The sequence below is a fragment of the Mercenaria mercenaria genome, chromosome 1 (assembly GCF_021730395.1).
Source record: "Mercenaria mercenaria strain notata chromosome 1, MADL_Memer_1, whole genome shotgun sequence".
Lineage (NCBI taxonomy): Eukaryota > Metazoa > Mollusca > Bivalvia > Venerida > Veneridae > Mercenaria > Mercenaria mercenaria.
In genome coordinates, this window is record NC_069361.1 from 33,068,128 (window position 1) to 33,091,242 (window position 23,115).

Here is a 23,115-nt window from a genome sequence, read left to right on the forward strand (position 1 = left end):
TAATTTGCACCTGTCCATCTTTACAATTTTGGTTTACAGCACCAAATTAACTGTTAAAAGGGGTGTTTACCAAAAAAATATTGACTGAATGGCAAACAGTGCATATCATCATCAAACTGCATGGATGTGCAGGGTGATCATTATCTACACTGGTCGCAAAGGCAGAATCAGTGTCCAGCATTGTAAGGGTTAATATTTTGATATTTTATCTAGAATGATCATTCCTTGAATATACAAAAAAAATGGCGAAATTATTTCCAGCCATTTTTCCGTAAATTTGACAAATGTTCATTTTTTCCACAAATCTAAAAATTCTAAAAAGTTTTCGTTCCCCTATCATAAATTTCTTTATTAAAAGAAACTTTTTTCTAGCTTGCTGGAAATTTCTATTACACAAATATACATGTTAGTTTCTTTACTATAGTCTAAAAAATAAAAATATTACAGAAAATTTGTCGAAATTTTAGCGTATATTTCAAATTGACAGTAAAAGGACACATGGCCATGCTTGCCATATGTAAAAAAGTATAATTTACTAAAAGAAAAAAAAAGTTACAAATTCCTACAGGAAATAACTTCAACTAAACACAATATATGAGTGTTTATCTATTTATATTTTTATCTATCAGCCTACATTGACCTACAGATTTGGTATAATCTGCATCGGTTACAGCATATGAATAAACGACATTTTTGTTTTAATTCTTGAGAAAACATTTAATACTTATATTTGATATCTTTCGTTAATTGTAGACAGTCTACAAGTCTTTCAATGTAAAATTTGCGGAAGCAACAATTCCTGTAATGTTGACTCTGCTTATAACATTATTTTGTTATTACTTCCGTTTCATCTCGCAAACATGCTGCGTGTTCTTCGAAAGCATAATGTGAGTTCTTACAAGCATGCTGTATTTGTGATAAGTTGTATCATGTTGGTGACTTAAAACTAGATGGACCTATGGTGCTGTTGCCACACTGTACCATGCTCTGCACCTAAAATGAGACTGACGTACTTTGTTTGGCGTATTTTTAAGAACACCTAGCGTAAATTAAACGATTTAGAGCCACGCCCGTCAGGTCATATAGGAAGCTTTAATTAATTTTGTTTGTTCTTAAAGAACACACACAGGATTCCCTTGTACATAATTCTAGAATTGATTTATTGTACAAAAATGGAGAAAAAAATCTGATAAGCGATTTCTTGCTGTTCAAAGTGAATTTTCTACTTATATAGGAAAAATCTTTTAACGGAAGGGGTAGAAATGTTGAGTTACATGTGGTAAAAGTCTATTTTGCTTTCACTCTTTAGATTTTATATCGTGGAAGAACTTTAGGTAGGTTTTACGTCTGCCCCAAGGTTATTATTGAATGAAGTAAGCAAACATCAAAACAGAAACACAGGATTCGACCTTATTTTTTCAATGTTAAAGTAAGAATTCTGTCTCATTAAATCCGTTTAGTTGAGGCACACTAAAAATGATATTGACATTTTTATTTTGTGTTTTATAATTGTTTACCAATAGTTTGATGTTTCTTTTATTAAGATTAATGGTAAAATGAGTTCTCTGCAAATGTTTTAGATAGTGGCCATCACTTTGAAATTTACCTCTACTTGAGCTTGAGGAGATACCATAAGTTATACAAAATTTATAAAAAAAAACGGCAAGGTAAAAAGTGCTTAAAAATTGTAAAACAGTGCGAAACACAGTCACCTTTAAGAATATACCAAGCAAATGCCATTTTGTAAACATTACTATTAGGGATCTAATACCTTAAGAACATTCCTATAATTTCTAAAATGGTGACATTATCAAAAGGTAACACCTGACTCCTAAGTACGTCAATAAATAAATAAATAAATATCAAGACCCAAAAGTGTAAACATTTTGTCAATATTTAAAATTGTCACTCATCTAATGGAATAGCCCCTTCTCAAATTATATGCATAGTTTACATTCCAATGCCAGAACGAGGCTTAGATGGGTCAGATGTAAACATTATCTCAGATCAATATGGCTACTTCCAGTGAGAATACTGTTATCAATCAGATAGAGAAAATTAACAAAAGCAACAATTACCATTGTTGTGTTCCAAAGTGTAGTTCAAATGGCAGATATGATTTCAATCTAAGCTTTCATAAATTTCCAAAAGATGAAGGAATTAAAAAGAATTGGGTGGTTAAAATCAGACGAGATGTGGGTCCTAATTTCCAGGTATGTACCATATTGTTTATTATTATACATCTTTTATTTCATTAAATGAAATTTTGCAGTCAAATAAAATTTAAATGAAAAAAAAAAAGAATAAGATTTAATTTTAAAAGGTTATAAGCCTAAAAAGAGTAAATTGTATTTTTTGAAATTTACATTTCCAACATAATGATTTTACCGTATTTATTCTTGATACCATGGATTTCTTTTTTTAACAGATCTCAAAGTCAACAGTTGTTTGTTCAAAACACTTTAAAAAGGAGGACTATACAGGCTGGACACCCCTTAAAAAGAGGCTTAAGAAGGATGCAGTACCTAGCATTTTCGAATGGACAGATGACACAGAACCAAGAAGAATTTTAAAAAGAACACTAGTAACACCTCCAGGACCTAAATCTAAAAGGTACCTATAATTGAAAAATAATTAAATTATTGCTTCACAATTTTCTTGTCATCCATTCTGTTTTGTATTGTACTTCAGTGATTTAAGCTTTCAGATATGAAATGAGGAGTTTTTTTTTCAAATTCTGTTAAAAAATCTTACATGTATCAATTATTTTATTTTCAGACAAAAATGTGAAACAATGACAAGTTCGACAGAACCATCTACGAGTAGAGAAGAAACATTGACTGCAGTTCCACTCTATGTAGAACAAGAAGAAGAAATATCAAAATTAAAGGATCAGTTGAACCAGAAAAATTATGAATGTGCTGCTTTAGAAAGTCAACTGAAACTTGAACGCTTCAATGTTAATCGATTTTCAAATGATGACACTATGATTCAGTTTTATACAGGATTTTCTTCATACATGATGTTCGTAACATTTTTTCAGTGTATTGAACCATCAGCAAGGAATATGTTGAGTAGATACTATGAAGCAGGAGAAACCATTAGTCTTGCAGGAAGGAAAAGAAGCATGTTGTTAATTGACGAATTTTTAATGTTTTTGTGTAGGTTGAGGGTTGGTCTCTTAGAACAAGATTTGAGTGTACGTTTTAATTCTACAATTCAAACAGTGAGTCAAAAAGTTGTTGCATGGGCAAACTACCTATATTTGTCTCTGGGACGAATACCAATATATCTTTCAAGGGAAGTTATAAATGCAAATATGCCACAGTGTTTTAAGGATGTATACCCCAAAACTAGGATTATAATAGACTGCACGGAAATTAAAACACAACAGCCATCTTCTCTTGTACTAAATTCCCAGATGTATTCAACATATAAAAGTGCTTGCACTCTTAAATGCCTTCTTGGGATTGCGCCTCATGGAGCAGTAACATTTGTGTCATCATTGTTTACAGGATGCATATCGGATGTAGAAATCACTAGACTGTCTGGTTTACTGGATCTCATCGAGCCAGGAGATGATGTGATGGCCGACAAAGGATTTACAATTAAAAATCTTTTGAATGAAAAACAAGCAACTTTAAATATTCCACCATTTTTAAGTTCGAAGAGGCAATTTACACAACATGAAATAAAGGAAACGGAACAAATTGCAAAATTAAGAATTCATATCGAACGAATGAATAGGAGAATTAAAGAGTATCATCTGTTTGATGTTCCTGTTCCATTGTCACTACTGGGATCGGCAAACCAGCTTTGGACTGTAGCTTGTCTCCTTTCTAATTTTAAAGGCCCAATTGTTAATGCCTGGAAATCGAACTGACTTGTCAAATAAAATGGTTGAAATAGAATTTGTCTACTTTGTTTTTCACTGTATTCCAGACATCCTGGTTAAAGTAAACTGCTTCCATATGATGATCATTTTCTGTCCAAACAAAAAAGTCACACCATTCTAGACCCGTACAAGCTAACTGTGCCAACACTTGATAGTAGTAATCATGATTTCTGTTTAAAGCTAATTGTCCTGTTACATCTTTTTTTAAACATGCGGCCTCTAAAACACTTGTAACTTGAGGGCATTTGATTTCCAACAGCCCAAATGGTGGATTTCTTGTCGGGTCATAGACCTTCCTGTCTGGACTTGCAGCTAACCAGGGTGCCCAAAAACTCACTACAACACCGCAAGGGTAAAGGTTTACACGGTTTTCACACACTTCAGCATACCTTTTGGCTGCCTGTGGTTCACAAGCTATACCACGTTTCATTGCTGCTGTTACTACTCGCCTTGTTGATTTTAATTGCTTTGCTAGCTTTTCATCATCTTTTCGCCTCTTATATACTCGACCAATATTGGAAGCTGTTATTCGGTGTTCTCGAATTCTAAACCAAAGAGGACTTTGGCTTTGTAACCGTGTCTTTTCCTCGAATTTATTTATGTCTCCATAGCTCAACTGTAGTCCTTTTAATTTAATATCTTGTTCTTGACTTAGATTGGCAACATCATTATTTTGCATAAAATTACCAACAGGAAATTTAGGGAAACACACACCATCTACTACATTTATAATGAAGTCATTATCGCATTTTTGCTGGTAGCTAAGCACTGACCCATGAAGCACTTGTCCAAATTTGGATGACAAGACAGTTTTGGGTGCCTGGTTGAGGGCAGGTAAAACCAGCAAATGAGGATCTGCTGCTGCTAGAGTTGCACTTTTCTCAGCCCAGTTTGTAGGTTCCCCGCGAATAGCATTATACAGAGTAGACCTGATAGTTTTTACCTCTTCGTTGCTTGAACCTGGTTCTTTGATCTTTGAATACCCTCTCACTTCAATATCTTGCACTGCTTTACCTGCAATTTTCTGTCCTCGAGGAATGTGAAATGTTTGTGGCATAGACGTCTTTGCGATATCCTCTGGTAAAGCTTTAATGCCGAGCATTTTTATGTTGGCAATCTGGTACAGCAGTCCTGTGATATGCCCGCAGCATGCATTCACACCTATTGCACAGTCACATTTAGCGCCATGAACTGTAGGGCCACAGCTCCCAACCAAAAACTCTACCTAAAATAAAGAAAGACTTTTACATGTATATTTATATTTTCTATGCGTGAGTCTTACTATACAATAGAGTTTATTTTTGACAAATATTTCAGCGATATATTTTTAATAATTCTATTTATTAAATTTATTACTTGAATTCTGTAGGGTTCCTCTGACTTTCGTTGTGATTTGTGGCATCTCCCTGTAATCTTGCAGCCAGTCTGTGTTGGTGCCACTGAAGTAATATTAGAAATAATATGGTACAGAATGGTTCTGACTAATCTTAACATTTTTTTTCATGGTTACAGTGTTATCCAATTAGCAATAAAAGTGCAATTTTCTGGCACTAATTATCAGTGTATGGGATCAGTGCATATAATCAGAACTATTGACTGGTCACTTTTACAGCTGTATGAATTGACCAATTAGTTACAGTTTGTTTAGAAATAGGATGTGTATTGATGATTCAGGTTTATACAGGTATACTAGAATCAACAAAACGAAAATAGAAATTTGTTCTTACCTTTTAAACAGTGTATGTAACTTTCACTATAATATTTGTATCCTTTGTTAATTGACTTCTGACCTGAAGAAAACTTGTTGGTTCTTATATAATCTTCAACAAAAGAAAATGTTATATCAGGAATTAAACTAGTATCACGATCACTATATGAAGCTGCCATTCTGCTTATCAGTAATCAGTGTAATGTTTACAACTGACCCATCTAAGCCTCGTTCTGGGAATCTCATTCAATATTCATGAGATAATATTAAGAAGGGCCTATGGAATTCCAAAATCTTGTCACAATGTTGATAGATACGACTGTTATTTCTGTAGTTATTGGCAGTAACCTTCTTTCTATTATCAAGATTAACGTAGTTACTATACCATTCACTGTGACTTGCCCTGTGGTATTATCATCACCACGTTTATACCCATTGTTTCTTCCATTATACTCAGAATAAGATCTCCCATTATACCCGGAATAAGATCTCAAATTTTACTCAGAATAAGATCTCCCATTATACTAAGAATAAGATTTCCCATTATACTCGGAGTAAGAGCTCCCATTATACTCAGAAAAAGAGCTCCCATTATACTCAGAACAAGATCTACCATTTTACGTGGAACAAGAGTACCCATTATACTGTTTTACAATTAACTATGATATGTCCTTGTTTGTTACCATCACTTCCTTTTCTCTACCGTCTTACTGAAATAAAAATCACTCATACGAAGCCCATTATCTGGGAGAATGCGGATGATTATACAAATTGATATCTGTGTTCATTTCCTCTCAAATTAAGTTGTACTTTCCTATATTTGCTTTGTTTTATTTGTCTCTTTGTGAATATGTAAATCTATTATATTGGATCACAAACTGATCTCCATTTCTTCAGATATCCTATCGATTTACATACGTTTAGTTATAATGTTAATTTCTTCAGTAAATCTGTTTGTAAGTAAGTAAGTAAAGGATCTCCCTGTTCAATCGTCACTCTTATCTTCTACAAACTTAAGTCTTACAATCTCTCCCATCAATGAACTTTTCTCTGCTGATAAATGCATTTCTATCCGAACTTCATTTCGGTTAGGGGTAGATTTGGCTTTTTTTCCTTTTTAGTATTTTCCCTCTTTAGCATTATTTTGTTTAGTGTCATATATTTTGGCTTGTGAGCACGATAGAGACCACATTTTGCAATCAAGTTTAATTCCATTCGCACACAATTTCCTGCTTTGGCTTTTGCAGCCATATAGATACTTCATTTATGGTTTGATTTGCAAAATATCGATGATGAATCTGTCAGATCCAATCACAGGTTCCGGGGTTACGGCCCCTGATTGACCCTTGAAAGAGCCAAAATTTGTTCATTTCTACCTTGTGAATATGATAGAAGTGACATTTTACATTTGATTTTATCCACACTTGTACACAATTTAAGTCACAATAAGATCTCAGTTCCTTTCGAAAATCGGCAAGATTCCATCATGGGTTCTAGAGTTATTGCCCGAGAGGGGCAAAATTTTCTACTTTGTGGAAATCAAATGAAAAGCTTGTTAACACTCTAAATGCCACATTTATGACCCTATCTTCACGAAACTTTCTCAAAATGTTTATCTTGATGATTCCTATGCCAAATTTGAAACTGGGTCAAATAAGGCCAAAAACTAGGTCACCCGATCAAATCAAAGGAAAAGCTTGTTAACATTATAGAGGCCATATTTATCAATCTTCATGAAACTTGGTAAGAATGTTTATCTTAAAGATTCCTGGGATAAGCTCGAAACTGGGTCATGTGGGGTCAAAAACTAGGTCACCACTCAAAGCAAAGGAAAAGCTCGTTAACACTGTAGAGGCCACATTTGTGACCCTATCTTCATGAAACTATATCAGAATGTTCATCTTGATGATTCCAAAGCAAAGTTTGACAGGTGGGCGATATAGGGTCACCATGACCCTCTTGTTTGTCTTTTTTTTTTGTCTTTTGCTTTGGGTTTGTCCTTTAGCTCACCTGATCACAAAGTGTTCATGGGAGCTATTGTAATCGCTCACAGTCCGGCGTCCGTCCGTCCACATTTTGGTTTAAAAATTATCTCCTCCTAAATTACCAGGCCAATTTTGACGAAACTTCACAGGGATGTTCCTTGGATAGTCTTCTTTAACAATTAGGCCTATTCAAAGAATTAAATTCCATACAGAACTCTGGTTGCCATGGCAACCGAAAGGAAAAACTTAAAAAGTCTTCTTGTCCAAAACCACAGGTGCCAGGGCTTTGATATTTGGTATGTAGCATCATATAAAGGTTCTCTAACAATATTGTTCAAATTACCCCTTAGGGTCAAATATGGCCCTGTCCTGGTGGTCAAATGGTTTATATAGACTTATACCTAGGATAAATTTTGAAAATCTTCTTGTCCACAGGGCATAGGGCTTTTATGTTTGGTATGTAGCATCATCTAGTGGGCCTCTACCAAAATGTTCAAATTATAGCACTAGGGTCAAATATGCCCCTGCCCCGGGGGTTACCTGGTTCATATAGATTTACACAGGGGAAAACTATGAAAATTTTCTTGTACAAAACCACAGGGCCTAGGGCTTTGATATTTTGTATATAGCATCATCTAGTGGTCCTCTACCAAGATTGTTCAAATTATCCCCCTATGGTCAAATATGGCCTCACCCTGAGGTCACATGGTTTATATAATGAACACTTTGAAAATCTCCTTGTACAAAACCATATGGCCTAGGGCTTTGATATTTGGTATGTAGCATCAAGTAGTAGTCTTTTTATCAAGATTGTTCAAATTATCCCCATGGAGTTGAATAGACTGGTATAGGGAAAAACTTTTTAAAAAGTTATTGTCTTAAATGATAAGGCCTAGAGATACTTAGATATTAAGTATGTGGCATGCTCTACTGGTTTTCTACCAAGAATGTTCAAATCATGACCCTGGAGTAAATATATGCCACGCCCGAGGGATCCCTTGTTTTACATCGACTTATATAGGAAAAATCTTTTAAAATCTTCTTGTTCAGAACCATAAGGCCAAGACCTTAGATATTTGGTGTTTGGTATTGCCGTCTAGTTGTAAACTATCAAGTTTGTTCAAATCATGACCCTGGAGTCAAAATTGACTATGCCCTGGGGCAACTAAACTCAGGTGAGCGATATAGGGCCATATTGGCCCTCTTGGTTTTTTCGTTTATTTTTGTTGTTGTTGTTGTTGTTGTTGTTGTAATTAGCTGTTTTTCAAGTAATTCAAGGGCCATAATCAAAAAGTGCCTGGGGCAATTTGGCTGGTTATTAAACTTGGCTGAGATATTATGCCCATAAATATTGTCAGCAATTTGGTGAAGACCAGATGAAAACTGTTCGACTTTGAGCAAACAGGGCTAAATTTGCAGTTTTATGTTTTTATGCCCACAAATATTGTCAGCAAGTTTGGTGAAGATCAGATGAAAACCGTTTGACTTAAAGAGCAGACAAGGCTTAATTCGTTGTTTTACTAGTAATTCAAGGGCCATAATCCAAGTGCCTGGTTATCGAACTTGGCCGAGATATTATGCCCACAAGCAATGTCAGCAAGTTTGGTGAAGATTGGATGAAAACTATTTGACTTAGAGAGCGGACAAGGCTAAATTTGATTTGCTTTGGATGCTGACCACCTGCCGCCATGGGTGTTCACATAATACACCCCCCTCTTTCAGAGATGGGCGTATACAACAAGAAAAATCTCGTCAGTATTTACCCCGAAAATTGACGTTAAAATGAAATTACTTATCACTAGGTTTTAACCATACAGTTACTTCATTGATCCTTTCAACTGCTGTCATACTGCTGTATAGGTAAATGCAAGGTAAGATTCTTATTTGTGCAACTGATTGATCTCTAGTACTATACCTAGCCTATAATGAAACATCTGAACAAACCTGAGGACCAAGCCAGTACGCTTCCGACTATGACTGGTGTAATTTGGACCAGTAGTTTCAGAGGAGATGTCATCTGAAGAAAAGTGTGGATGGACAGAAAGAATGATGGACAGCGAGCCATGATCCCAATAGCTCACCCTGTGAGCTAAAATAAATAACAATTAAATTTTGGTTTTTACATTTAATTTATAAATAGAATTTCATAAACCATTTCATATAATAAATAACATCAGAAACTGGTATCATCTTAAATATGCAACAAAGAGTTAACTTCAATTAACAAGAAACTAATATTGTGAAATCATTCATTTACATGGGAAAATAATTTGGTGCATTTCATGGTTGCAACAACCTAACAAATTAAATCCCAGAAACACACAGTTTTCTTTCAACTTGAAACCTGCAATTCAGACTCACTTCATTAATTATCTTCTTGGTTAAATAAAAAAATTCATTACCACGAAATTAAATGATTCCACAATATCAGATAATTTCATGCAACCAAAGTTTCATGAAATCTGAAAACAACCTAATAACAAGATGTTTAACCCTTATCCTGCTAAATTTCTATAATGAACTTGTCCGTCTTTCAATTTGGACAGAACCATTAACTGTTAAAAGGGGTTTTCACTGAAAATTCACTGACTGAATAGCGAACAGTGCAGACCACGATCAGACTGCATCGATGTGCAGGCTGATCTTGGTCTGCACTGGTCGCAAAGGCAGAATCACTTGCTGCCAGCAGGCTAAAGGTTAATCTTTGTGTAAGCTGTATATTTTTCCCCAAGGGAAAAAACAAATCCAAGTTTACAAAAGGTGTAATTTTCATTATATATTTCAATATTCACAGTTAGAAGTACAAGTTATTATTACATATGACTCCTTATATAAATCACTGGTCCAAAGTTTATGCTAATGTGAAATCATTTAAATTCGCTGGCATGAAATTTAGCGCAAATGTGAAAAAGGACTGTTTCGCGCAGGCTTTAATTCGCGCGTTTCAATTTTAGAAATGAAAAAATAAAATTAAAAATAAATAATAGTGTGGTCTTTAATTCGCGCATCAGTCCTAGCGCGAAATACGCGAAAATTCGTCCTGTGCAAATAAAAATGATTTCACAGTATATTACTTGTCTGTATTAAATATATATATGCTTACTGGGCTATTAAGTTAAAAAGGAAAACTTTCAAAAATATTTTTACGTCATGTAATAAAACACATTGAATTGCTCGTCTGTGAATGGTCAAAGCTGCTGGTTCTTTGGACCTTGGGCAATAGTTTTCACTATTGACCATCAAGCATTCAGTATTAAGTGTATACTGCTGCACAATTTTTTCAGATTTATTAGTTAAAATTTATGTTAATATAAAATATTTCTCTCTTTTTTTAACCTGCTTTAAAAGAAATAGAAAAGGGTAAAATATGAAGCCCTATTCTAAGGTACTATTTTCTTTAACAAAGTAACACAAACAACAATGAACAATAACAACAAATGAAATGAAACACTACAGAAAATTTGTTACACATTAAACATTTCATTACATAACTGATACAACTGCATGTACATCATATTTTGCAAATAAAACAATTTATTTTCATTCAACAACAGCAGAAAAATTACATTATCTTTTTCAGGTAAACAAAATGCTAACCCATAGCTAACACATCACCCTGACTGATTTACTGTGAAATCATTAATATTCGTGGGGGACTAATTTTCGTGGATTTCGTGGTTGAGTCAATCCACGAAATTTTATCCCAACCAACAAGTAAAATTCCCATTCATTTTATGTTGAAAAATTGAAATCCACAAATTCATATCCCCACGAAATTGTCGATTTGACCAAAACCACGAAATTTCATGCCCACGAAATTAAATGATTTCACAGTATCTAATGCCTCGAAGCTGATTTAGTTAAGTGTTAATAAAGCTTCATCTCAAGAAATGAAGTCTCATTTGGTTATCTAGTAAAAAAATATTTAATGTAGTGAGATCTTATTCTGTTTTAAAATGGATACAAGTATTTTATCTTTAAAATATATTTCTTCATCAACAGGCTAGTGTTACCACTCTGGTAATACATACAAGTTTTCTTTGAGTTAATATGCAAGATAAAAGAATGAATTTTCAAAATGATTTTCATTTCATCTGTTTGTAAAAATACCTCAAAGATTCTGTATTAACTGCTAAAGGTGGCAAGAAAATGAACAAAATATCCACTGTTTGAAGGAATCCAAATGTAGTAAATATAAATAAAATGGCTGGAGATGGCATCAATAGCTTGAGTGTGCCCATGAGCTACAGCTATCTATACTTGAACATGTGTGGGGTTTCAATGCACAGTATTTTATCCATTTCTTATTCACAAACATTTACATGTGTAGGTAACCTCTCAGAATTAAAGATACATCAAACATGTAGATAAAAATATCAATCATTTTGTTTCTATAGATGAGATTCTAAATTGTACATAAAAAAAAGTTTCAGTATTATGTTACAATAAGAATCACCATTGCATGTTATCATTACAATAATGGGGCACGCTGACTGAGAAATCTGTCAGCTCTGTGGGTAATTATTCTTTGGTTATAAATACACCCAATATCAAAACAAAAATGAACAGACACTCTAAAAAGGTTACACACATACACAAGATTCTATCTATGAAGTCCTATTTAGTAGATTTGAAAATCACCCTTGCAACTTTAACATACATCATACTACTAGTTGTATTACAACTGTGAATTGATTGTAAAACTACTGTATATTTTATACAACAGTTTTATAATCAATCCTCACAATGCAAGCACCCTGTAGGAAGGTACATTTCTATAACAAGTACTGTAAAATCATTAATATTCATGGGGAGGGGGGGACTAATTTTCATGGATTTCACGTTTCTGTTGATCCATAAAACTACATCACAGTGAACAAGTAAGACTCTTATATTCATTTTATCTCCAAAAGTTGAAATCAATGAAATCATATCCCCATGAAATAAACGTTTTGACCAAAACCACAAAATTTCATGCCCACAATACTTAATGACCGTTTTGGCCCAAACCACGAAATTTCATGCCCATGATACTTGATGACCGTTTTGGCCCGAACCACAAAATTTCATGCCCACGATACTTAATGACCGTTTTGGCCCAAACCACGAAATTTCATGCCCACGATATTTAATATTTTCACAGTATATCACAGATATGAGTGGATTTTCATGTTGATCTGAACCATGAGCTGTAGCATGGATAGAATAACTTATTTTCTCAACAATCCTCTCTCTTGCATTTAATCTTGGCATTTAACCTGTACCAAGAGTACTCACAAGTTTAGAAATTTTCTTAGAAAATACCATTTATTAATCTTTTACCTACCTTTAAAATGTTTATTAAAATACTAAGGTTCTGTCTTTACATACTATGATAGAGTATAACATGAAGATACATTTGTAAGCAGTGTTTTTTAAAGAATATCTACAGCAAACATCAGATTCTTATCAACATATTAACTTAAACATAAAATGCGTAATGTGTAATCAACACAATATAAAATGTGTAATGTGTAATCAACACAATATCACTGCTACCCAGAATGCAATAGCTGTATACAAATGCTTTCACAGAATAAATGTTCACCTATTTACTATAACTTAGTTTACACCTTATTTTAACCATCAAACACACATAAAACAAGTATTGTTTGTAAGTAAAAAATGTTCTCATCTATATGTCATGGACTTGCACTATACAGCAATTCAAGGAACAAACAGACCAAAAATGAGCAATTTACAACATAATGTCAGTAAGTGAGTTATTTTGATACTAACTGTTCAATGAGCAAAATGTTACCATAGTGACAGAAAAAAAATGCGTATGTCCAAAACCCATGTCTTAAATTTGCACAAATATTCTAATGATATACATCTCTCTGCAAGATTAGTGAGTGAGTGAGTTGGGTTTTACGACAAATCAACACAAAATGGTCATATATCGCCGAGAAGAAGTCATATTGCAAACGCCAACTGTAAAGCATAAACATTGATGTAAAAATGTAAAGCATACCTATTTTAAATGATAATGACTTGTATAAAACCAAATGATTTTACATCTTTAAATTCCATGAGCTATCAGTAAAACTAGCTGTTTTCATAAGATTATAGAGATCTTACATGTCAGCCTGTGTAAGACTGGGTTTTCCCCAAACCAGAGGGACAGCACTGAATGGAAAACAGGGTTCTAGCTAGTTTTTTTTGTCAATGCTGTCCCACGGATTGAGAAAATACTTTTTTTTGTCAATGCTGTCCCGCGGATTGGGAAAATACCTGCCTTACTCAGACAGACTTGTTAGATTAATTTTCTTGCCTTCTGATCTGCAACATGTGTAAATATACTGTAACTTAAAAATTGTTCATATAGTACAATGTCATGATATGAATCAAAATATGACATCAAGATGCACATGTGTAGCTTGTCTTAGGATAAAAGATAAAGTGATCTCCTTCCTGGATAAACTTGTCTTTCCCTACTAGGTAGGTAAGCATGCCCTCCATTAAAGTGGCATTATGTGCATCTTAGTGTGTTTTTTGTGAATATTTTATAAAAGCAATTTTCGGTTGCTATGCATTTAAATTTGTTAAATTAACGATAATGCCGCAGAAGTATTTGAAGTTGATGCTTTATAAATAAAGAAATCAGACTAATAAAATAATAGTTCTTTTCTTCAATCTTCTACGCAGTGATCTCCCTTACCTATGGGTAGAGATTTCTGAAGTTGAAGGGAAGCAACTCCTGCATACAGTTTGACTTTTCTTAAAAAGGCTGCCCCAGTCAAAATAAGAAAAGTCATATTTGGAAAGTTATTATTTTGTACTGGTAACAGGAAGAGTTTGGTATATTGGGTTAAAAGCTATAATTTCCTCTGCCCTTTTTACACACACATCTATTTCAGCTAGATTTTTACTTGAAAAATGTGCATAATTCCACTTTAATTATCCCTATTCAAAAATGATGTAACAGTTATGTTTTCAAAATCTAATTTTATGATATTTTGTCTGGAAAATGAGTATATATACATCCACTCTCTTACCATGATTCAGAAAATGTCTCTGGCTGCAAGTTTTGACTGCATAAACAGTTTAATAATATAAATAGTAACATGCAATGAGTCACTTGTGCAATATATTGGTCTTAGTTTTTAGCTAATTCATAATAATTAAATCTTTCGGGCCTTATTTATTCCAAACTTTACCAAAAATATCTGGATCAGGCTTTATTTTCTTACTTACAGACTGCTGATAAGTATTACATAATAAAAGAAATGGCAAAATGAAACTAGAGCTATCACTAAAGGTGATGAATGTACCCCCCGCATGCACTGACACAGTACATTGCAATTTGATGCACACAAGATTGCATAATTATGTGGACTGTATGTATATAGAATGTATGTATACAGTATAGTAACAAAAAACAAAGTCCCATAACTATGCAGAATATTTATCTAAAAGAATGTAACATGCACCATGCACAACTAGGGTTGGTACTGATCACTTGTGTGAAGTTTCATTAAATTGTGTCAAGGGGATGAGGAGATATGGTGCGCACAAGATTGTGTCTATGTATATAGTATAGTAACAAAAAAAAACAAAGTCCCATAACTCTGCAAATTTTTTTTCTGAAAGAACCTAACATGCCCCATGCACAACTACTGTTGTTACTGATCACTTGTGTGAAGTTTCATTAAATTGTGTCAAGGGGATGAGGAGAGATGGTGTGCACAAGATTGTGTCTATGTATATAGCATAGTAACAAAAAAACAAAGTCCCATAACTCTGCAAATTTTTTTTCTAAAAGAACCTAACATGCCCCATGCACACTACTGTTGGTACTGATCACTTGTGTGAAGTTTCTTAAATTGTGTCAAGGGATGTGGAGAGATGGTGCGCACAAGATTGTTTTATGTATATAATAGTAACAAAAAAACAAAGTCCCATAACTCTGCAAATTTTTTCTAAAAGAACCTAACATGCCCCATGCACAACTAATGTTGGTACTGATCACTTGTTTTGAAGTTTCATAAATTGTGTCAAGGGGATGAGAGAGATGGTGCGCACAAGACTTGTCTATGTAAAATAGTATAGTAACAAAAAAACAAAGTCCATAACTCTGCAAATTTTTTTCTAAAAGAACCTAAACATGCCCCATGCACAACTACTGTTGGTACTGATCACCTGTTGAAGTTTCATTAAATTCTGTCAAGGGATAAGGAGAGATGGTGCGCACAAGATTGCGTCTACGGACAGACGGACAGACAGACAGACAGACAACCTGAAACCAGTATACCCCCCCTTACAACTTTGTTGTCGGGGGGTACAAAAATATATCAATCTTATGTTTATGAATATTTACAATTTATGTCATACATAAAAATCAAAATTAAACATTCTATATACATGTACATCAAATGTATAATTTGGAACACAAAATTTTGTCAAAATACAGTATTCTGAAAAACAAGAGCTTGTTGAACACGAAATGCCCCCCTTGATGCATTCAGTAATTGCACAAGGAATAGAAATTATATGCTCACTGTGAATAAAACTTCTACTGTTCTGGTTCAATGTGACCTTGACCTTATACCTATTGACCTCAAAATCAACAGGGGTCATCTGCTGGTCATGATCAACCTCCCTGTTAAGTTTCGTGATCCTAGGCCCATGCGATCTCAAGGTATCGTCCGGAAAGAGTTTTACTGTTCCAGGTCAATGTGACCTTGACCTTTGGCCTACTGACCTCAAAATCTATAGGGGTCATCTACTGGTCATGACCAACCTCCCTATCATAAGTTTCATGATCCTAGGCCCAAGCGTTCTTGAGTTATCATCCGGAAACCGTTTAACTGTTCAGGGTCACTGTGACCTTGACCTTTGACATACTGACCTCAAAACCGATAGGGGTCATCTGCTGGTCATGATGAACCTCTCTATCATCTTTCATGACCCTTGGCCCAAGTGTTCTGAAGTTATCGTCCAGAAACTGTTTAACTGTTTCTGCTAATGTGACCTTGAACTTTGACTTAATGACCTCAAAATCAATAGGGGTCATCTGCTGGTCATGATCAATCTCCTATCAATTTTCCTGATCCTAGGCCCAAGCCTTTCTATCGCCCAGAAACCATTTTACTGTTTCTGGTCACTGTGACCTTGACCTTTAACCTACTGATCTCAAAATTAATAGGGGTCATCTGCTGGTGATGACAAACCTCCCTATTATCTTTCATGATCCCTGGCCCAAGCAATCTTGAGTTATCATCCAGAACCGTTTAATTGTTCAGGGTCACTGTGACCTTGATCTTTGACATACTGACCTCAAAATCAATAGGGGTCATCTGCTGGTCATGATCAATCTCCTATCAATTTTCCTGATCCTAGGCCCAATCCTTTCTATCGCCCAGAAACCATTTTACTGTTTCTGGTCACTGTGACCTTGACCTTTAACCTACTGATCTCAAAATTAATAGGGGTCATCTGCTGGTGATGACAAACCTCCCTATTATCTTTCATGATCCTAGGCCCAAGCAGTCTTGAGTTATCATCCAGAACCGTTTAATTGTTCAGGGTCACTGTGACCTTGATCTTTGACATACTGACCTCAAAATCAATAGGGGTCATCTGCTGGTCATGACCAACCTCCCTATCAACTTTCATGATCCTAGGCCCAAGCGTTCTTGAGTTATCATCCGGAAACCGTTTAACTGTTCAGGGTCACTGTGACCTTGACCTTTGACATACTGACCTCAAAACCGATAGGGGTCATCTGCTGGTCATGATCAACCTCCCTATCAACTTTCATGATCCTAGGCCCAAGTGTTCTTGAGTTATCATCCGGAAAATGTTAAATTGTTCAGGGTCACTGTGACCTTGACCTTTCACATACAGATCTCAAAACAAATAGAGGTCATCTGCTGGTGATGATCAACCTTCCTATCAACTTACATGATCCTAGGCCCAAGCGTTCTCGAGTTATCATCCGGAAACAGATTGGTCTATATTACGAACGACCGACCGACATCTGCAATCCTTCTTCAAATTAGGGCATAAAAAAGGATAAAAATGGCAAAATAAATGCTTATCTTCTATGAGGAATTCAGAAGTAATGTAAAGCCATGCTCAGTAAAATACAAATATCTCTGCTCATTACAATCTAAATTTACAGAATAAATACAAGCATATTTCATTTATATATATCAAATTTTGTACATGTAAAACCTAACCTTTCTAAACAAACCTCAATAATCTAATCCAACAGTAACTATGGATCAATTTACATACTTAATTTCATATTATTTCATCACAGGAACTGAAGGCTCAATTAGTACAGACGCTGAGGTTTCATAATTGTACGAATATGTAGAGTAATATATTTCAATAAGCATCGGCGGTTTTAACATTCAAAACACTGAATTTTAAACAAAGTTAGATGTACTTATTCTACAACATACATAAAGCCTGATTTTACTGATCAAACATGAAGGCTAGCCACTCCATTCCTTTACAAGGAAAAAAATGACAGACACTTATTATTGTTATGTAAATAATTTTCCTTCATGTTTAAATATATATTTTGAAATCTCATTTCCTCCATTAAATCAATGGCTACAAAATCGTATAGTCAAATTCATGATGACCTTTCTCTGAAGATAAATGTATTGTTTATATATTTTGATGGGTTTAACATCACACTGACACAATTATAGGTCATATGGCAACTTTCCAGCTGTGATGGTGAAGGAAGACCCCAGGTGCCCCTCCGTGCATTATTTCATAATGAGTGGGGACCTGGGTAAAACCCCCAACCTTCCGTAAGCCAACTGATGGCTTCCTCACATGAAGAATTCAACACTCCAAGTGAGGCTAGAACCCACATCAATGAGGGGCAAGTGATTTGAAGTCAGTGACCTTAACCACTCAGCCACGGAGGCCCCAGCAATACATGTATTGAAAAGTGTGGCAAACCCACTGACAATGCTGTTCAAACAGTCACTTTTACTCAATATTTTACAGATGTCCCTTAGTTTTGTTTAAGATATAACATATCTAAAACAGTGACTTTTTATCAATTTAGAGCTAGAATTTAAAGTCATTTAGAATATCATTTGATTCTAAACAATACACAAATGTCCAGCACAAGTAAAACTGTCAGTATTTGCGAGTCATTTGATTTTCAATGATAAATTGTCAGTAATGATGTACGGTCATTTCATGGAAGAGCCAATTTAACATGATTTAAGAAAAATCTATTGCACACTAACATCACACTTTTAGCTGTCTTTGTTAAGTAGGATAAATAAATTGAGTGTGTGTTAGAATAATACAATTATTGTATAAAATGGTATGTCACCTTTGCCAGATATAATAGGCCATACTGAATCTGAAAATACCTATATACAATTCTATATATAAATCACAGTATATTTCCTTTTGGGCAATTGTTGTTTAAATATTCTTTCACTGAGAATACACCTTTATACATTAAATTAAAGTACTGACCTTTGTTCAAAATGTAGTAACAGTTAAAACATTTATAAAAGGATCTTATTTAACATCAAAGAAAAAACAATTAGGCACCTCATATACAATCACAAACTGTCTTGAGACATATTTGGAATGTTTAGCACTGTATAAAATATCTGGTTTCTTAATACAACCCCAGCAGTAATGGACAATATGAAGACAACATAAGGACCTTCACTGTACCTAGTTTTCTTCAAAAAGCTTTGAACACTCTGTGCTATGACATATTATGCATTGAACCAACTAGTTATTTCCCTTCCGTCTGTATGTAATCTGGCAATTTTTTACCTCTATCATTCTTTCATGTACACTTTATGCCAAAATTTTCATATATTGAATTAAATGACAACCTTGACCTAAAAGCTGAAAAGTGTTAAACCTAAATGCAGATATATTACTGCTTTTGTTATTTCAAGACTGCAATCTATTCTAGTTTAATCCCTCATAAAAGCAGACCAGTTGGTATGATTAAGACCTTATTGTCATTACATACTAATACACATCCTGGAAAGGTAATTTTTAAACCTTGTCGGAGACTGTGTAAGCTGTACATCCCACTCGCTGAAGATTTCATCCTCAAAATTGAAAGACAGAAGAAATGCACATTCCCGGTCCACATCCGTTGTGTCTTCCTGATCTTGAAAGCTGTCATCTTAACAGTCTACGGAATTCTTCTATAGCATGTATACTTGAAGACAACCTACAGGATAAGAAAAAAAACTATTAAGATCTTCTATACATACAATGTATTCTTGACTTAATATGATAGTGGAGTTATTTTGATGACTAATGGTATTTTTCATTAATTACCAAGGATACTAAGGTTAAGTATGATAAACTTGTACTTCACAATCACTTTTTTGCTCCAAGCATTTAATAATTCTTATCAATTTCCTTAAAATCCAATAAATTTAGTTACACCTATTCCTTTTATGTTAATTATAGAAAAAGACAAACCCCTCCCCAAGATTACAAAACTGAGTTAGGAGATACAAGCTTGCCATTGGTCAGTTATAAAAGTATGCTCTGAAACAACCAATCACATGACAGAGTTCTGAGACTGGTTTTCAAACTAAGCTTTAAGTCTTGAACTGTAACCAGTCTCTACAGTAGGTGTCCAGCTCAATCTGACTAAAGTACATCTCCTATTACGCTACGCATAGGATCTGAGAACGACCTATTCATTGCCTCGTTCTGACGACCCTTTCGCTCGCCAATCAGAGCCTAACTTACAACATCTTGCAAATCTACCTGTAGCCTTGACTTTTGATATTTACAATTCTTATGTCATAATGTATCAGATAGCTGGTTAGCTCAGTCGGTAGGCCACTTGCTTTGTAAGCGAGGGGGCCCGGGTTCGAGCCCTGAAATAATTGCACATTTTTCTTACTCTGTGACAATCGAACAAGTCGTCGGATTGGATAAAATAAAAATAGCAATACTGGAAATCCAAAATATACAGAAGACGATAGTGAATGGGTCGTTCTCAGATCTTCGTTTAGAAGATCAAGTACTTAAGTCAGATTGGTGTCCAGCTATATAAAGCACACCATACAAATGGTCAAAACTCCAGGTCATGGTCAAGAAGTTGTTTCAAATGTCCTATTTTCCTATTTTCATTCAAAATATAAAATACAGCCAAACCCGTATCAAGCAGCCAAATGAAGACACACAATCTGGCTACTTAATGCAGCTGATTGGCTGCTTCAGGCAAGTGGCTGTCTAATGCAGCTAACTGCTTAAGGCAAGTTCTAAAGTACACAGATATAACAACAATTTACCTGCCAAAGGCATTAAATAAGGAGACAATTTCTGTTCTTCTGAGCTGAAATTTATTTTTGGACCCTGCTTTCACAATTGATTGTGGTCCCATTCCATCACCTGAGAACAGAATTTTCAATGCTGTTCCCATACCTTGCACCTGCAAAAAGTTTGAATAGATACATTGATTACTATCATTTAAACAAAATGAACATTTCTCATAACAACATAATGTTAGAAGTGAGCAAAAAACCTGATTGTTATGGTGACATTATGACTCTGACAGGGTTCCCACTCTGTTCCGTTGAAATAATTCAAGGACTTTTCAAGGACTTTTCCAGGACATTTTCACAAAATTCAAGGACTAATAGATCGCCTCATGGTTCAAAGGCAGAGCGCCCAAACCTGATCCAGACATTGTAGGTTCAAGTCCCGTCAGAAGCGAAATTCTTTCACTGCCTCTAAGATCTTTAAGAGGTGCTAGAACTTTAAGAAAATAAGCTAGAGCTATCCCTAAAGGGGATGAATACTTCTACCTTGCTCACTGTCACTTGGCTAAAGTAGTACTGTTTAAGACATAATGGAAAATATCTAGGTCCGAGTTATCTCCCCTTTGCTAGATTATTTTGTAATATGAAAATCCTCATGTCATGTACTACCAGTCTGTAAAGTTTCAACAAAACCCTTCAAATAGTGAGTTAGGTTCACAAGAATCATGGACAGACATAAATGGACAGATGTACAGACTCCAATATACCCACTTTGAACTTCATCGGTGGGGGTATAATACATGTAAATTTAATTAAACTAAAAAACAGGACTCAGTTTTCACCAAGCATTTAAGACTTTTCAAAGTTGTCAGTAGGTTGCTTTTTAGATTGACTTCTTGTGCTGATAAGCATCTCTTCATCTTGTGATTCAATTTTAAGGGTGTTCTGCAATTTGTCAGATGTATTTCAGTCGGTTTATAAGCATGGACAATGCAGTCATCTGGCAATACCGATTCATTGTAAATTTTCAGACTTTTGAGGTCGTATTTTGCACTAGCTTTGCCAATTTCTCTTCTTTGTAGGATTTTTTGTTTGTTTTGTTGGATTTAACGTCGCACTGACACATGATAGGTCATATGGCGACTTTCCAGCTTTAATGGTGGAGGAAGACCCCAGGTGCCCCTCCGTGCATTAGAACCACCGACCTTCTGTAAGCCAGCTGGATGGCTTCCTCACATGAAGAATTCAACGCCCCGAGTAAGGCTCGAACCCACATCGATGAGGGGCAAGTGATTTGAAGTCAGCGACCTTAACCACTCGGCCACGGAGGCCCCCTTCTTTGTAGGAAAGAAATCATTTTTTAAAATGTGCCACGTTTTTCTTTCATCTTAATCACCAGACACTTTACAAAGAAAGGCAACTCCGTATAGACTAAGTAGGTGTAACACCACTAAAATCTCAACTGATGTGAAGAGTTGATGACGCAAATTTTTCAAGAACAGGGATAGCAATGCCGGTGTTTCTCTATTTAAATATGTTTGCTATTTATGTACACTGGCAATATTGTGAGCATACAGAAAGAACAAAATTCCCGACTTTTTCCAGGTTTTTTTGCTCTTTCTTTAAAATTCAAGTACTTTCAAGGCGGCGTAAGGCCTTGAAAATGAAATGAAAAATTCAAGGACTTTTCCAGTTTTCCAGGAAGTGTGGGAACCCAGCTCTGACATTACTGCCAAAACCAGTTGCACATTATTCTAATTCTCAGCATACAGGTAATACTATATTTTACTTTCCAGATAAATTGACAGCCATTTTGAAAATTTCAGAAAGGGTCTTCAGTCTAAATTTTCTTATAAGCATTAGACTACAACTGTGCAAATGTGTTATTACTCTGACAGAATTTCAGTGGTGGTTTCAAGTACTTCATTCCTCACTATAATGTGGGTGATTTGACTCTAAGGTTAGGAGACTTGATACAGTCACCACAAAAAGTAAATAGTTCTGTTATGAACATAAATTGTTCAGCTCATATAAAAATTCTTCTTGAAAAGCTACATGGACTGAGCCACAACAAGGATGTTATGTTTTTCTTTATATTTTTAGAGATATCAAGCTGAAAAAGGCCCATACATTTGACTTCTGTAGAGAATACTTAGAATACATAGCTTTATAACTATTTAGGGCTTATAACTATTTGGACTTATAACTATTTGGGCTTATAACTATTTAGGGCTTATACCTATTTGGGCTTAT

General features: G+C 34.9%; 4 protein-coding genes and 1 long non-coding RNA gene across 8 annotated transcripts in view; 2 read left to right on the forward strand and 3 right to left on the reverse strand.

Moving 5' to 3' along the window:
• The first annotated feature begins 1,927 nt into the window (after window positions 1-1,927).
• Window positions 1,928-3,883, forward strand: LOC123549883 (uncharacterized). The gene is made up of 2 exons (XM_053543821.1): window positions 1,928-2,613; window positions 2,779-3,883. The coding sequence occupies exon 2, from the start codon at window positions 2,795-2,797 to the stop codon at window positions 3,881-3,883; it is 1,089 nt and encodes a 362-aa protein (XP_053399796.1). The 5' UTR covers window positions 1,928-2,613; window positions 2,779-2,794.
• LOC128555737 (THAP domain-containing protein 2-like) lies at window positions 2,013-2,623 on the forward strand. The gene is made up of 2 exons (XM_053539080.1): window positions 2,013-2,213; window positions 2,429-2,623. The coding sequence occupies exons 1-2, from the start codon at window positions 2,013-2,015 to the stop codon at window positions 2,621-2,623; spliced, it is 396 nt and encodes a 131-aa protein (XP_053395055.1).
• On the reverse strand, window positions 3,743-5,873 carry LOC123561381 (uncharacterized). The gene is made up of 3 exons (XM_045353716.2): window positions 5,623-5,873; window positions 5,252-5,334; window positions 3,743-5,120 (listed from the first exon to the last, which is right to left on the reverse strand). Exons 1-3 carry the CDS (start codon window positions 5,780-5,782, stop codon window positions 3,888-3,890), a joined length of 1,476 nt encoding a protein of 491 aa, XP_045209651.2. The 5' UTR covers window positions 5,783-5,873; the 3' UTR covers window positions 3,743-3,887.
• Window positions 5,874-9,698: 3,825 nt separating this feature from the next.
• LOC128557113 (uncharacterized) lies at window positions 9,699-15,602 on the reverse strand. The gene is made up of 2 exons (XR_008371042.1): window positions 15,560-15,602; window positions 9,699-15,395 (listed from the first exon to the last, which is right to left on the reverse strand). It is a non-coding gene; the product is annotated as an uncharacterized LOC128557113 (long non-coding RNA).
• Window positions 15,603-18,719: 3,117 nt separating this feature from the next.
• Window positions 18,720-23,115, reverse strand: part of LOC123542009 (ERO1-like protein alpha) — a 55,441-nt gene continuing 51,045 nt past the window's right edge. For all 4 annotated transcript variants that reach the window (XM_045327654.2, XM_045327639.2, XM_045327673.2 and 1 more), the window contains 2 exons: window positions 20,893-21,032; window positions 18,720-19,811 (listed from right to left, as the gene is read on the reverse strand). In XM_045327654.2, the coding sequence (XP_045183589.2) occupies window positions 19,760-19,811; window positions 20,893-21,032 (192 nt within the window). In that variant the 3' untranslated portion in view covers window positions 18,720-19,759. The remainder of the gene's footprint in view (window positions 19,812-20,892; window positions 21,033-23,115) is intronic.

Coding starts and splice junctions, on each gene's coding strand:
- LOC128555737 (XM_053539080.1), top strand. CDS start 2,013: ATGGCTACTTCCAGTGAGAATACTGTTATCAATCAGATAGAGAAAATT. Junction 2,214..2,428: donor ATGTGGGTCCTAATTTCCAG/GTATGTACCATA, acceptor TTTTTTTAACAG/ATCTCAAAGTCAACAGTTGT.
- LOC123549883 (XM_053543821.1), top strand. CDS start 2,795: ATGACAAGTTCGACAGAACCATCTACGAGTAGAGAAGAAACATTGACT.
- LOC123561381 (XM_045353716.2), bottom strand. CDS start 5,782: ATGGCAGCTTCATATAGTGATCGTGATACTAGTTTAATTCCTGATATA. Junction 5,335..5,622: donor TTACATACACTGTTTAAAAG/GTAAGAACAAAT, acceptor ATATTACTTCAG/TGGCACCAACACAGACTGGC. Junction 5,121..5,251: donor AGGAACCCTACAGAATTCAA/GTAATAAATTTA, acceptor TCTTTATTTTAG/GTAGAGTTTTTGGTTGGGAG.